Source organism: Rhinichthys klamathensis, unplaced genomic scaffold, assembly GCF_029890125.1.
Source record: "Rhinichthys klamathensis goyatoka isolate OS25496 unplaced genomic scaffold, OSU_Roscu_1.1 h1tg000080l_1, whole genome shotgun sequence".
Taxonomy (NCBI): domain Eukaryota; kingdom Metazoa; phylum Chordata; class Actinopteri; order Cypriniformes; family Leuciscidae; genus Rhinichthys; species Rhinichthys klamathensis.
This window is the reverse complement of record NW_026606622.1, coordinates 359,902-375,000: the sequence shown is the minus strand read 5'-3', so window position 1 is coordinate 375,000 and position 15,099 is coordinate 359,902. Positions and strand designations below refer to the sequence as shown.

Genomic DNA, 15,099 nt, shown 5'->3' with positions numbered 1-15,099 from the left:
ATTGGTCAGATGGTCCAGTCTGTTGTGATTGGTCTACTCTACTCTGATTGGTCAGATGGTCCAGTCTGTTGTGATTGGTCTACTCTGCTCTGATTGGTCAGATGGTCCAGTCTGTTGTGATTGGTCTACTCTGCTCTGATTGGTCAGATGGCCCAGTCTGTTGTGATTGGTCTACTCTGCTCTGATTGGTCAGATGGTCCAGTCTGCTGTGATTGGTCTACTCTGCTCTGATTGGTCAGATGGCCTAGTCTGTTGTGATTGGTCTGCTCTGATTGGTCAGATGGCTCAGTCTGTTGTGATTGGTCTACTCTGCTGTGATTGGTCTACTCTGCTCTGATTGGTCAGATGGTCCAGTCTGTTGTGATTGGTCTACTCTGCTCTGATTGGTCAGATGGACCAGTCTGTTGTGATTGGTCTACTCTGCTCTGATTGGTCAGATGGTCCAGTCTGTTGTGATTGGTCTACTCTACTCTGATTGGTCAGATGGTCCAGTCTGTTGTGATTGGTCTACTCTGCTCTGATTGGTCAGATGGCCCAGTCTGTTGTGATTGGTCTACTCTGCTCTGATTGGTCAGATGGTCCAGTCTGCTGTGATTGGTCTACTCTGCTCTGATTGGTCAGATGGCCTAGTCTGTTGTGATTGGTCTGCTCTGTTTGGTCAGATGGCTCAGTCTGTTGTGATTGGTCTACTCTGCTCTGATTGGTCAGATGGCCTAGTCTGTTGTGATTGGTCTACTCTGCTCTGATTGGTCAGATGGCCTAGTCTGTTGTGATTGGTCTACTCTGCTCTGATTGGTCAGATGGTCCAGTCTGCTGTGATTGGTCTACTCTGCTCTGATTGGTCAGATGGTCCAGTCTGTTGTGATTGGTCTACTCTGCTCTGATTGGTCAGATGGCCCAGTCTGTTGTGATTGGTCTACTCTGCTCTGATTGGTCAGATGGTCCAGTCTGCTGTGATTGGTCTACTCTGCTCTGATTGGTCAGATGGCCTAGTCTGTTGTGATTGGTCTGCTCTGATTGGTCAGATGGCTCAGTCTGTTGTGATTGGTCTACTCTGCTGTGATTGGTCTACTCTGCTCTGATTGGTCAGATGGTCCAGTCTGTTGTGATTGGTCTACTCTGCTCTGATTGGTCAGATGGTCCAGTCTGCTGTGATTGGTCTACTCTGCTCTGATTGGTCAGATGGCCTAGTCTGTTGTGATTGGTCTACTCTGCTCTGATTGGTCAGATGGTCCAGTCTGTTGTGATTGGTCTACTCTACTCTGATTGGTCAGATGGTCCAGTCTGTTGTGATTGGTCTACTCTGCTCTGATTGGTCAGATGGCCTAGTCTGTTGTGATTGGTCTACTCTGCTCTGATTGGTCAGATGGTCCAGTCTGTTGTGATTGGTCTACTCTACTCTGATTGGTCAGATGGTCCAGTCTGTTGTGATTGGTCTACTCTGCTCTGATTGGTCAGATGGCCCAGTCTGTTGTGATTGGTCTACTCTGCTCTGATTGGTCAGATGGTCCAGTCTGCTGTGATTGGTCTACTCTGCTCTGATTGGTCAGATGGCCTAGTCTGTTGTGATTGGTCTGCTCTGTTTGGTCAGATGGCTCAGTCTGTTGTGATTGGTCTACTCTGCTCTGATTGGTCAGATGGCCTAGTCTGTTGTGATTGGTCTACTCTGCTCTGATTGGTCAGATGGCCTAGTCTGTTGTGATTGGTCTACTCTGCTCTGATTGGTCAGATGGTCCAGTCTGCTGTGATTGGTCTACTCTGCTCTGATTGGTCAGATGGTCCAGTCTGTTGTGATTGGTCTACTCTGCTCTGATTGGTCAGATGGCCCAGTCTGTTGTGATTGGTCTACTCTGCTCTGATTGGTCAGATGGTCCAGTCTGCTGTGATTGGTCTACTCTGCTCTGATTGGTCAGATGGCCTAGTCTGTTGTGATTGGTCTGCTCTGATTGGTCAGATGGCTCAGTCTGTTGTGATTGGTCTACTCTGCTGTGATTGGTCTACTCTGCTCTGATTGGTCAGATGGTCCAGTCTGTTGTGATTGGTCTACTCTGCTCTGATTGGTCAGATGGTCCAGTCTGCTGTGATTGGTCTACTCTGCTCTGATTGGTCAGATGGCCTAGTCTGTTGTGATTGGTCTACTCTGCTCTGATTGGTCAGATGGTCCAGTCTGTTGTGATTGGTCTACTCTACTCTGATTGGTCAGATGGTCCAGTCTGTTGTGATTGGTCTACTCTGCTCTGATTGGTCAGATGGTCCAGTCTGTTGTGATTGGTCTACTCTGCTCTGATTGGTCAGATGGCCCAGTCTGTTGTGATTGGTCTACTCTGCTCTGATTGGTCAGATGGTCCAGTCTGCTGTGATTGGTCTACTCTGCTCTGATTGGTCAGATGGCCTAGTCTGTTGTGATTGGTCTGCTCTGATTGGTCAGATGGCTCAGTCTGTTGTGATTGGTCTACTCTGCTGTGATTGGTCTACTCTGCTCTGATTGGTCAGATGGTCCAGTCTGTTGTGATTGGTCTACTCTGCTCTGATTGGTCAGATGGACCAGTCTGTTGTGATTGGTCTACTCTGCTCTGATTGGTCAGATGGTCCAGTCTGTTGTGATTGGTCTACTCTACTCTGATTGGTCAGATGGTCCAGTCTGTTGTGATTGGTCTACTCTGCTCTGATTGGTCAGATGGCCCAGTCTGTTGTGATTGGTCTACTCTGCTCTGATTGGTCAGATGGTCCAGTCTGCTGTGATTGGTCTACTCTGCTCTGATTGGTCAGATGGCCTAGTCTGTTGTGATTGGTCTGCTCTGTTTGGTCAGATGGCTCAGTCTGTTGTGATTGGTCTACTCTGCTCTGATTGGTCAGATGGCCTAGTCTGTTGTGATTGGTCTACTCTGCTCTGATTGGTCAGATGGCCTAGTCTGTTGTGATTGGTCTACTCTGCTCTGATTGGTCAGATGGTCCAGTCTGCTGTGATTGGTCTACTCTGCTCTGATTGGTCAGATGGCCTAGTCTGTTGTGATTGGTCTGCTCTGATTGGTCAGATGGCTCAGTCTGTTGTGATTGGTCTACTCTGCTCTGATTGGTCAGATGGCCCAGTCTGTTGTGATTGGTCTACTCTGCTCTGATTGGTCAGATGGTCCAGTCTGCTGTGATTGGTCTACTCTGCTCTGATTGGTCAGATGACCCAGTCTGCTGTGATTGGTCTACTCTACTCAGTTGGCCAGATGGTCCAGTCTGTTGTGATTGGTCTACTCTGCTCTGATTGGTCAGATGGCCCAGTCTGTTGTGATTGGTCTACTCTACTCAGTTGGCCAGATAGTCCAGTCTGCTGTGATTGGTCTACTCTGCTCTGATTGGCCAGATGGTCCAGTCTGCTGTGATTGGTCTACTCTGCTCTGATTGGTCAGATGACCCAGTCTGCTGTGATTGGTCTACTCTACTCAGTTGGCCAGATGGTCCAGTCTGTTGTGATTGGTCTACTCTGCTCTGATTGGTCAGATGGCCAGTCTGTTGTGATTGGTCTACTCTGCTCTGATTGGTCAGATGGTCCAGTCTGTTGTGATTGGTCTACTCTGCTCTGATTGGTCAGATGGTCCAGTCTGTTGTGATTGGTCTACTCTGCTCTGATTGGTCAGATGACTCAGTCTGTTGTGATTGGTCTACTCTGCTCTGATTGGTCAGATGGTCCAGTCTGTTGTGATTGGTCTGCTCTGATTGGTCAGATGGCTCAGTCTGTTGTGATTGGTCTACTCTACTCAGTCGGCCAGATGGTCCAGTCTGTTGTGATTGGTCTACTCTACTCAGTTGGCCAGATGGTCCAGTCTGTTGTGATTGGTCTACTCTGCTCTGATTGGCCAGATGGTCCAGTCTGTTGTGATTGGTCTACTCTGCTCTGATTGGTCAGATGGTCCAGTCTGCTGTGATTGGTCTACTCTGCTCTGATTGGTCAGATGGTCCAGTCTGTTGTGATTGGTCTACTCTGCTCTGATTGGTCAGATGGTCCAGTCTGTTGTGATTGGTCTACTCTGCTCTGATTGGTCAGATGGTCCAGTCTGTTGTGATTGGTCTACTCTGCTCTGATTGGTCAGATGGTCCAGTCTGTTGTGATTGGTCTACTCTGCTCTGATTGGTCAGATGGCCCAGTCTGTTGTGATTGATCTACTCTACTCTGATTGGTCAGATGACCCAGTCTGTTGTGATTGGTCTACTCTACTCTGATTGGTCAGATGACCCAGTCTGTTGTGATTGGTCTACTCTGCTCTGATTGGTCAGATGGTCTACTCTGCTCTGATTGGTCTACTCTGCTCTGATTGGTCAGATGGCCTAGTCTGTTGTGATTGGTCTACTCTGCTCTGATTGGTCAGATGACTCGGTCTGTTGTGATTGGTCTACTCTGCTCTGATTGGTCAGATGACTCGGTCTGTTGTGATTGGTCTACTCTGCTCTGATTGGTCAGATGGTCGATTGGTCTACTCTGCTCTGATTGGTTAGATGGCCAACCAAACTCTTCCAGTCTCAGCTACAACTACAGTGGGGTGGGGCAAAGGAGATGCTGTTCAGACAATGAAGACCACAAGCTGGCAAATTATGCAAATTAGTTCTAAACCTACGCAGGTTCAGCAGGAAGTGAGACTGGAATTACTGACGACTCGTTTAAGGCAGTTCAGAATAGCTTCTTCATTTAGGAGACAAAAACTTATCTGAGACCTTTTACAATCACAAACTGCTTTATTACACACTGCATGAAAGGGACTATCTGAAAAAGCATAATATGGACACTTTAATAATTCAAATGCATATGATGTAACAAAAGGTGGCAGTTACCGTGGCAACAGTCTGTGTGTGGGCAAGGCCACTATGCGATGCTCTCTGCGTGTGTGTTCGTACAGCTCCTTCAGCGCGTGCGAGTGCAGCTGCGAGGACTTCCCTGTTACACACATCAACCACTCTATCAGTCAGTGCCAACAAGTTTATCACTGCCAAGCTGCAGTGTACTGTGTAGAAATTATGACATACGAAGTCTGAATTATGTTTTGTCATTTTGTATATTTATGTACGTCTTTTCAATAACTTTTTTCAATTCGAATTTTGTCAAATTCGACTTTAATATCATAATTAGGACATTTAACGTCAAGATTCCGACTTAAAACATTGTAATTTGACCTTTTTATGTCATAATTATGACTTTTTAAATCTGAGTTTTCAACTTAAATTTCAATGTAAATGTCGACTTAAATATCATTAGGACTTTTTAAGTCCTGATTAAATTTCGACTTAGTAAGTCATAATTTCACCTTTTTGTCATAAATACTACTTTTTTAATTCTGAATTTCAATTAAGTCAATATCGAACTTCATATCATAATCAGGACTTTTTAAGTCAAAACCTTTTCAAGTCATAATTTCACCTTTTAATGTCATAATTAGAACTTAGTATGTCAATTTCAAATATTTATTGCATAATTATTATGACTAAGTCACAATTTCACCTTTTTAAGTCATAATTATGAATGACTTAGTAGCATAATTGCAACTTTTTCATAATGTAAATATGTCATAATTTAGACTCTGATATAATCTGACTTTTTATGTCAATTTGGACTTTTTAATATCATAATTAGGAATTTTTGTGTTGAAAATTTGACTTAAAACGTCGTAATTTCACCTTTTTATTTTATAACTGACTTTTTAGTGTCTGAATTTCAAAGTATGTCAATATCGACATTAATATCATAATCAGGAATTATTTTTTTTATTTTTTTAAGAAGTAACAATTTTTACTTTTTATGTCACAATTTTGACTTTTAGAAGTCAATATCGGCTTTAATATCATCAGGACTTTTTAAGTCAAAACATTTTTTCTCACAACAGTAAGTTATAATTTCACCTTTTTGTCATAATTAGGACTTAGTATGTCAGTTTTGACTTTTAATGCCATAATTATGACTTTTTAAGTAAAAATTATATTACTAAAATCTTAATATCACCATTTTATGTCATAATTTAGACTTTTTGTCATTTGTCATTTACAAAATGCATAATATTATTTTTCTTAAGTGGCAGAAACGGTCTTTCTTCTGTATTGTATAAAGCGCTCCATAAATAAAGGTGATTGACATGATCTGACTGTTCCTCACCTGAGACGGACATTAAGACGTTCCCGATGGTGTAAACCCACACACACTTTCCCGGAAACAGCTGAGAGGGAGAGCGGGAATCAGAGAAGGATCAGAACGAGCTGTAAGCGTCATCAGGAATGACGGTGTGTGTGTGTGTGTGTGTGTGTGTGTGAGTCTCTCACCAGCTCCATGGTGGTCTCAGACCCGTTGAGGTTTAGTGTGAAGATGCCCTCATCGGCCCCAAAGATCAGGTGTTGATCTAAAGCAGAGAGCAGGAGCGTTACTGAGCGTTCCCGGGCCAGAACACACTCCAGAGGAAGATGCAGGACGCGTACCTTTAGTGACGGGATGCTCCCATGAGGTCGAGCAGTTCAGCTTTAGAGGACAGCCGTGGAAAACCTTCCTGAAGGCGATCTGCTCACCAACACACACACACACACACACACAATATAACACCATCATCCACACACACAATATAACACCATCACACACAATATAACACCATCATCCACACACACAATATAACACCATCATCCACACACACACAATATAACACCATCATCCACACACACAATATAACACCATCATCCACACACACAATATAACACCATCATCCACACACACAATATAACACCATCATCAACACACACAATATAACACCATCATCCACACACACAATATAACACCATCATCCACACACACAATATAACACCATCATCCACACACACAATATAACACCATCATCCACACACACACAATATAACACCATCATCCACACACACAATATAACACCATCATCCACACACACAATATAACACCATCATCCACACACACAATATAACACCATCATCCACACACACAATATAACACCATCATCCACACACACAATATAACACCATCATCAACACACACAATATAACACCATCATCCACACACACAATATAACACCATCATCCACACACACAATATAACACCATCATCCACACACACAATATAACACCATCATCCACACACACACAATATAACACCATCATCCACACACACAATATAACACCATCATCCACACACACAATATAACACCATCATCCACACACACAATATAACACCATCATCAACACACACACAATATAACACCATCATCCACACACACAATATAACACCATCATCAACACACACACAATATAACACTGTGACTTATATAATGCAACTGACATTAAGCATCAATCAATTATTATCAACGTGTTAATTTGACAACATTTCTGCATGTAATATTTTTTTCTCTCAAAAATGCAATTTAATATAACTTTTAAAATTATTTGTAATTTAATTAAAAAATTATTAAATTATTATAACATTCAGAAATATTGTAAAATAGTATTAATAATAATATTTGTCTTTCAATAATTTAATGTAGTTTAATTTAAACTTTTAAATTATACATGATTAAAAAATAATTTGACAATATTTCTGAATTTAATAATATTTTTTCTCTCAACAATTCAATATAATTAAATATTATAACATTCAGAAATAGTGGACAATATTTCTAAATTTAATAATATCGTTTCCTCTCAGCAATGCAATTTAATTCAAACTTTTAAATGATTTCTAACTAAATTTAAGTAATAATTAAATCATTATTTGACAATATTAATAATTAATTTCTAAATGTGATACTACTTTTTCTATGGTTTAATTAATTTTTTTTAATTATATATGATTTCAACATTTCATTAATTAATAATTTAATTATTTTAATATTCAGAAATATGTGTCAATATAATAATAATATTTTTCCCTCAACAATTCAATGTAATTAAAATGAAACTTTTAAATGAATATAACATTCAGAAATATTTGACAATATTTCTGAATTTAATAATATTTTTCTCTCTCAAAAATGCAATGTTATTGAATTTAAACCTTTAATTTAATTGAATAAATTATCATAACATTCAGAAATAGTTATATTTATATTTAAACTGAATATATAATTTAATTATTATAATATTCAAAAATATTTGACAATATTTCTGAATTTACTCTTATTATTTGTTCTCTCAACAATTCAATGGAATTAAATATACTTATAACTGTTAAATATATTAAATATAAACTTTTAACTGTTAATTGATAATATTTGTTCTCAGTTTTGCCCGGAGCAGTGTGTGGAACACGTACCGGTGGTTTCCTGATCACTGGACTCGCACACTGGACCGGATCCTGAACGAGAGCGAGAAACACACAGTCAGACGCTTCAACCACTTCCTGAGAGCGTGAAGCTCGAAACCGAGACTCTTGCAGATGCAGAGCAGGAGATCGAGAGATCGTCACACACTCTTACACAGGGAAATAACACCGTCTTGCAGGAGATTCAACACACATTTGGCCTCACACACACTTCCTAAACTCTTACAACACCTTCTGTAAAGCTGCTTTAAAACACTTGAGTGGAAAGTGTAACTGAATGAGGCGCACCTGTGGAGCTTGTCTTCTTCTGCGGTCTTTCTTAGGCGGCAGTTCAGGAGGAAGAAGCTCCAGTGGAGGATCAGTGTGAAAGCTGGAGAACGCAGACGGATCTACAGTACACACACACACATATATAAATATACATATATACACACACACACACACACACATATATAAATATATGTAATTAAACAAACACATAAACACATTTACACACATATATACACACACACAGAGACACAAACACACATAAATAATATACATATACATATATACACACACACACACATTTACACACACATATACACACCCACACACCCACATTTACACACACACACACACACACATGTTGTGTTTTCATGTTTTATGGGGACTTTCCATAGACATAATGATTTTTATACTGTACAGACTGTATATTCTATTCCCTTACACTAACCCTATCCCTAAACCTACCCATCACAGGAAACATTCTGCATTTTTACAATTTCAAACAACATCACTTAGTATGATTTATAAGCTGATTTCCTCATGGGGACCAAAAAATGTCCCCACACGAACAAGGATTTCGGATATTGCCATCCTTGTGGGGACATTTTGTCCCCATAACGTAGGGTTTACCAGGCCACACACACACACACACACACACACACACACACACACACACACACACACACACACACACACACACACACACACACACACACACACACACACACACACACACACATATAAATATAAATATACATACACACACACACACACACACACACACACAAATATACATATACATACATACACACACACACATACACACAGAGACACATATATAAATATACATATACACACACAAACACACACACACACACACATTTACACACATATATACACACATTCACACACACACACACACACACACACACACACACACACACACACACACACACACACACACACACACACACACACACACACACACACACACAAACACACACACACACACACACATAAATATACATATACATATACACACACACACAAATATACATATACACACACACACACACATTTACACACACACACACACACACACACATTTACACACACACACACACACACACACACACACACACACACACACACACACACACACACACACACACACACACACACACACACACACACACACACACACACACACACACACACACACACACACAGTGAGTTAAACAGGTGGATCAGGAGCAGTGTTGTGTGTAACTCATTACAAGTAACTTGAGTTATGTAATCAGATTACTTTTTCAAGTAACTAGTAAAGTAACGCATTACTTTTAAAATGTACAACAAAATATCAAAATATCTGAGTTACTTTTCCACACAAGCACCGCTAGTTACTTTGAGTTTCACATGTATTGACTGACAGCTCTCCTGTGCTCATGTTGAGACAACTCGAAGGGCAGAGGCGATGTGTGTGTGTGTGTGAGACACTCACCTGAGTTGACGTTGCGTACGGAGCGTGGGCGCGGGACGGGTCGAGTGTGTGTGTGTGTGTGTGTCCCGCTGGACGTCCTGAACAGTGGCGTCGGGACGCTGACGGCCAGAGCTTTACTGTGATCCTCGTCTGCGGTCACACTCTCCTCTGAACTCGTGCGGGGCTTCGGCTGCTCACACACACACACACACACACGATACACTTCATACACACATTCATATACATACACTTTCTTAAAGCTAAATATAACAGCAATTAGTCAACATTTTAGTCTTTTTATGAATTTATTTTCATATTTATGACAAATTATTTATTTCAACATTTTAGCTTTTTATGATTTTTTTTCATATTTATAATATATTTAACATTATATGCTTTTATGAATTTATTTTCATATTCATGATGAATTATAGATTTAACATTTTATCCTTTTTATGAATGTACTTTCATATTTATTTTATTTATTAGATAGTTCAACATTCTAGTCTTTTTATGTTTTTATTTTCATATTTGGGATGAATTATATATTTCAACTTTTTATGCCTTTTTATGAATGTATTTTCATATTTATGATTAATTATATATTTAACATTTTATACTTTTTTATGAATGTATTTTCATATATATGGTGAATTATATATTTCCACATTTTAGTCTTTTTATGAATTTATTTTCATATTCATGATGATTTATATATTTCAACATTTTAGCATTTTTATTAATGTATTTTTATATGTATTATATAAATTAGATAGTTCAACATTTTAGTATTTTTATTAATTTATTTTCATATTTATGATTAATTGTATACTTCAACATTTTTGTATTTTTATGAATTTATTTTCATCAGATTTATATATATATATATATATTTTACATACGTATATCTTTCCCTATATTTCCGTTTTACTATGTTTTGTTACTATATTGGTTATATTAGTGTTGATCATCAATAACAGGATTGCAAGCGTTGAGTGTTCCGCTGGAATGAAGCGTTCTGATCTTACTCTGGGAGGAAGAGGAGGAGGAGCTTCATCGCTGTACTTCAGTGTGCTACTAAACAGAGAAGACTCGTCAGATCATTCAGAGTTCATTAACAGACTGATGTGTGTGTGTGTGTGAGAGAGAGTGTGTGCTGAAGTACCTCAGTGAATGACTGACAGGTCTGTGGGTGGAGAAGAGGATTAAAGACGTGATTAATAACCACAGACACAATCACACACACACGACTCAACACAATCACACACACTCTCAACACAATCACACACACACTCAACACAATCACACATGCATGAGGAGGTCGCGTAGATTAGTGTTTAATTCCAGCTAAAATCATAATTAGTTCCCTGAAAAAAGCTCCTAATCTTTGTTGTTATTGTTCATTAAAACGTTTAGAAATCAATGAAAAATTATTTTTTGTTCATTGAAATAATATAGAGATTTGATTAAATGTAAAGCTTGCGTGTTCAGTAAACGTGTCGAAGAGAAGAATGACTTACATTTCCACGTCATCGTAATCGTCATCGGTGTCCACGCTCTCGTCTCTGTCGGAAAGAGTTCATTAGAACATGTGACACACACTGCACACACGTCATGTGACACACACTGCACACACGTCATGTGACACACTGCACACACGTCATGTGACACACACTGCACACACGTCATGTGACACACACTGCACACACGTCATGTGACAAACACTGCACACACGTCATGTGACACACACTGCACACACGTCATGTGACAAACACTGCACACACGTCATGTGACACACACTGCACACACGTCATGTGACACACACTGCACACACGTCATGTGACAAACACTGCACACACGTCATGTGACACACACTGCACACACGTCATGTGACACACACTGCACACACGTCATGTGACACACACTGCACACACGTCATGTGACACACACTGCACACTCGTCATGTGACACACACTGCACACACGTCATGTGACACACACTGCACACACGTCATGTGACACACACTGCACACACGTCATGTGACACACACTGCACACACGTCATGTGACAAACACTGCACACACGTCATGTGACAAACACTGCACACACGTCATGTGACACACACTGCACACACGTCATGTGACAAACACTGCACACACGTCATGTGACACACACTGCACACACGTCATGTGACACACACTGCACACACGTCATGTGACACACACTGCACACTCGTCATGTGACACACACTGCACACACGTCATGTGACACACACTGCACACTCGTCATGTGACACACACTGCACACACGTCATGTGACAAACACTGCACACACGTCATGTGACACACACTGCACACTTGTCATGTGACACACACTGCACACACGTCATGTGACACACACTGGACACACGTCATGTGACACACACTGCACACACGTCATGTGACACACACTGCACACACGTCATGTGACACACACTGCACACTCGTCATGTGACACACACTGCACACTCGTCATGTGACACACACTGCACACTCGTCATGTGACACACACTGCACACTCGTCATGTGACACACACTGCACACACGTCATGTGACACACACTGCACACACGTCAGGCTTGTTCGACTTCATGCAGCTCTGCGCAGACCGATCGGCGGCAGACTTGAAGCAGTGCATGCCGGTTAGAAATGTTGTCCGACTTGATACAGCGCCGACGCCACGTGACTGTGACGTATGCCATCAAAGTACCGCGAGAGCGATTCGAGAGTAGCCGGAGAACTCAGCCAGCGCAGCTTCTGAAGAGCGGCTGCTCTGAGTCTGGGCTGCACGAGCTCTGATGACGACACAGCTGTTCCACGATTGGCCGGATTCACCGCATGACAACGATCACGTGCGTTTCGTGTTTATTCTCACACCTTAGTTCCACTAAAGCTCACAAATCAGTTTTTTTAATTACAGTAAACACTCTTTTCATGTAGTCGCGATTTATTGTGTTATGTTTATCAAAATAAAACTGATTAAAAAACGTTGATTCCACTTCATTGATAGTAGGCCTAGCTGTAGGCTTATGTTGAACTTTATTCTTGTTCAAACAAACGCTGTATGAAGCAGTACATAAAGTATTGAATGAAAATGTCTCTGAAACATCTGTGTATTTGGCAAATATTGCATTTATTTCACTTTAGCTGTGGTAAAGTATGCAAACACCACGTGAGCGGTCACTACGGGAACCCGAAAGTGTCCGACTTCACGTCTCCGTTTGCAGCTCCTCCCCGCCTGCACGCGGCTACTCTCGCCGATCAGTTACATCCAGCCGCAGCCGATGTCGAACACACCTAATATGTGACACACACTGCACACACGTCATGTGACACACACTGCACACACGTCATGTGACACACACTGCACACTCGTCATGTGACACACACTGCACACACGTCATGTGACACACTGCACACACGTCATGTGACACACACTGCACACGTCATGTGACAAACACTGCACACACGTCATGTGACAAACACTGCACACACGTCATGTGACACACACTGCACACACGTCATGTGACACACACTGCACACACGTCATGTGACACACACTGCACACACGTCATGTGACACACACTGCACACACGTCATGTGACACACACTGCACACACGTCATGTGACAAACACTGCACACGTCATGTGACACACACTGCACACACGTCATGTGACACACACTGCACACACGTCATGTCACACACACTGCACACACGTCATGTGACAAACACTGCACACGTCATGTGACACACACTGCACACACGTCATGTGACACACACTGCACACGTCATGTGACAAACACTGCACACGTCATGTGACAAACACTGCACACGTCATGTGACAAACACTGCACACACGTCATGTGACACACACTGCACACACGTCATGTGACACACACTGCACACACGTCATGTGACAAACACTGCACACGTCATGTGACAAACACTGCACACGTCATGTGACACACACTGCACACACGTCATGTGACACACACTGCACACGTCATGTGACACACACTGCACACACGTCATGTGGCACACACTGCACACACGTCATGTGACACACACTGCACACACGTCATGTGACACACACTGCACACACGTCATGTGACAAACACTGCACACGTCATGTGACACACACTGCACACACGTCATGTGACACACACTGCACACGTCATGTGACAAACATTGCACACGTCATGTGACAAACACTGCACACGTCATGTGACACACACTGCACACACGTCATGTGACACACACTGCACAAACGTCATGTGACACACACTGCACACACGTCATGTGGCACACACGTCATGTGACACACACTGCACGCGTCATGTGACACACACTGCACACACGTCATGTGACACACTGCACACACGTCATGTGACACACACTGCACACGTCATGTGACACACACGTCATGTGACACACTGCACACACGTCATGTGGCACACACGTCATGTGACACACACTGCACACGTCATGTGACACACACTGCACACACGTCATGTGACACACACTGCACACTCGTCATGTGACACACACTGCACACTCGTCATGTGACACACACTGCACACACGTCATGTGACACACACTGCACACACGTCATGTGACACACACTGCACACACGTCATGTGACACACACTGCACACACGTCATGTGACACACACTGCACACTCGTCATGTGACAAACACTGCACACGTCATGTGACACACACTGCACACGTCATGTGACACACACTGCACACACGTCATGTGACACACACTGCACACACGTCATGTGACACACACTGCACACACGTCATGTGACACACACTGCACACACGTCATGTGACACACTGCACACACGTCATGTGACACACACTGCACACACGTCATGTGACACACACTGCACACTCGTCATGTGACAAACACTGCACACACGTCATGTGACACACACTGCACAATCGTCATGTGACACCGACTGCACTCGTCATGTGACACACACTGCACACTCGTCATGTGACAC

General features: G+C 42.0%; 1 protein-coding gene across 2 annotated transcripts in view; it reads right to left on the bottom strand.

Moving 5' to 3' along the window:
* Positions 1-15,099, bottom strand: part of LOC130085484 (mitogen-activated protein kinase kinase kinase kinase 5) — a 54,411-nt gene that overhangs the window by 10,628 nt on the left and 28,684 nt on the right. Inside the window, exons 16-25 of one of the 2 annotated variants that reach the window (XM_056251256.1) lie at positions 11,570-11,614; positions 11,215-11,235; positions 11,078-11,126; positions 10,071-10,239; positions 8,591-8,691; positions 8,294-8,335; positions 6,448-6,526; positions 6,295-6,371; positions 6,131-6,191; positions 4,819-4,921 (exon numbers count right to left, since the gene is read on the bottom strand). In XM_056251256.1, the coding sequence (XP_056107231.1) occupies positions 4,819-4,921; positions 6,131-6,191; positions 6,295-6,371; positions 6,448-6,526; positions 8,294-8,335; positions 8,591-8,691; positions 10,071-10,239; positions 11,078-11,126; positions 11,215-11,235; positions 11,570-11,614 (747 nt within the window). The remainder of the gene's footprint in view (positions 1-4,818; positions 4,922-6,130; positions 6,192-6,294; positions 6,372-6,447; positions 6,527-8,293; positions 8,336-8,590; positions 8,692-10,070; positions 10,240-11,077; positions 11,127-11,214; positions 11,236-11,569; positions 11,615-15,099) is intronic. The other variant, XM_056251257.1, reaches the window with a different exon arrangement.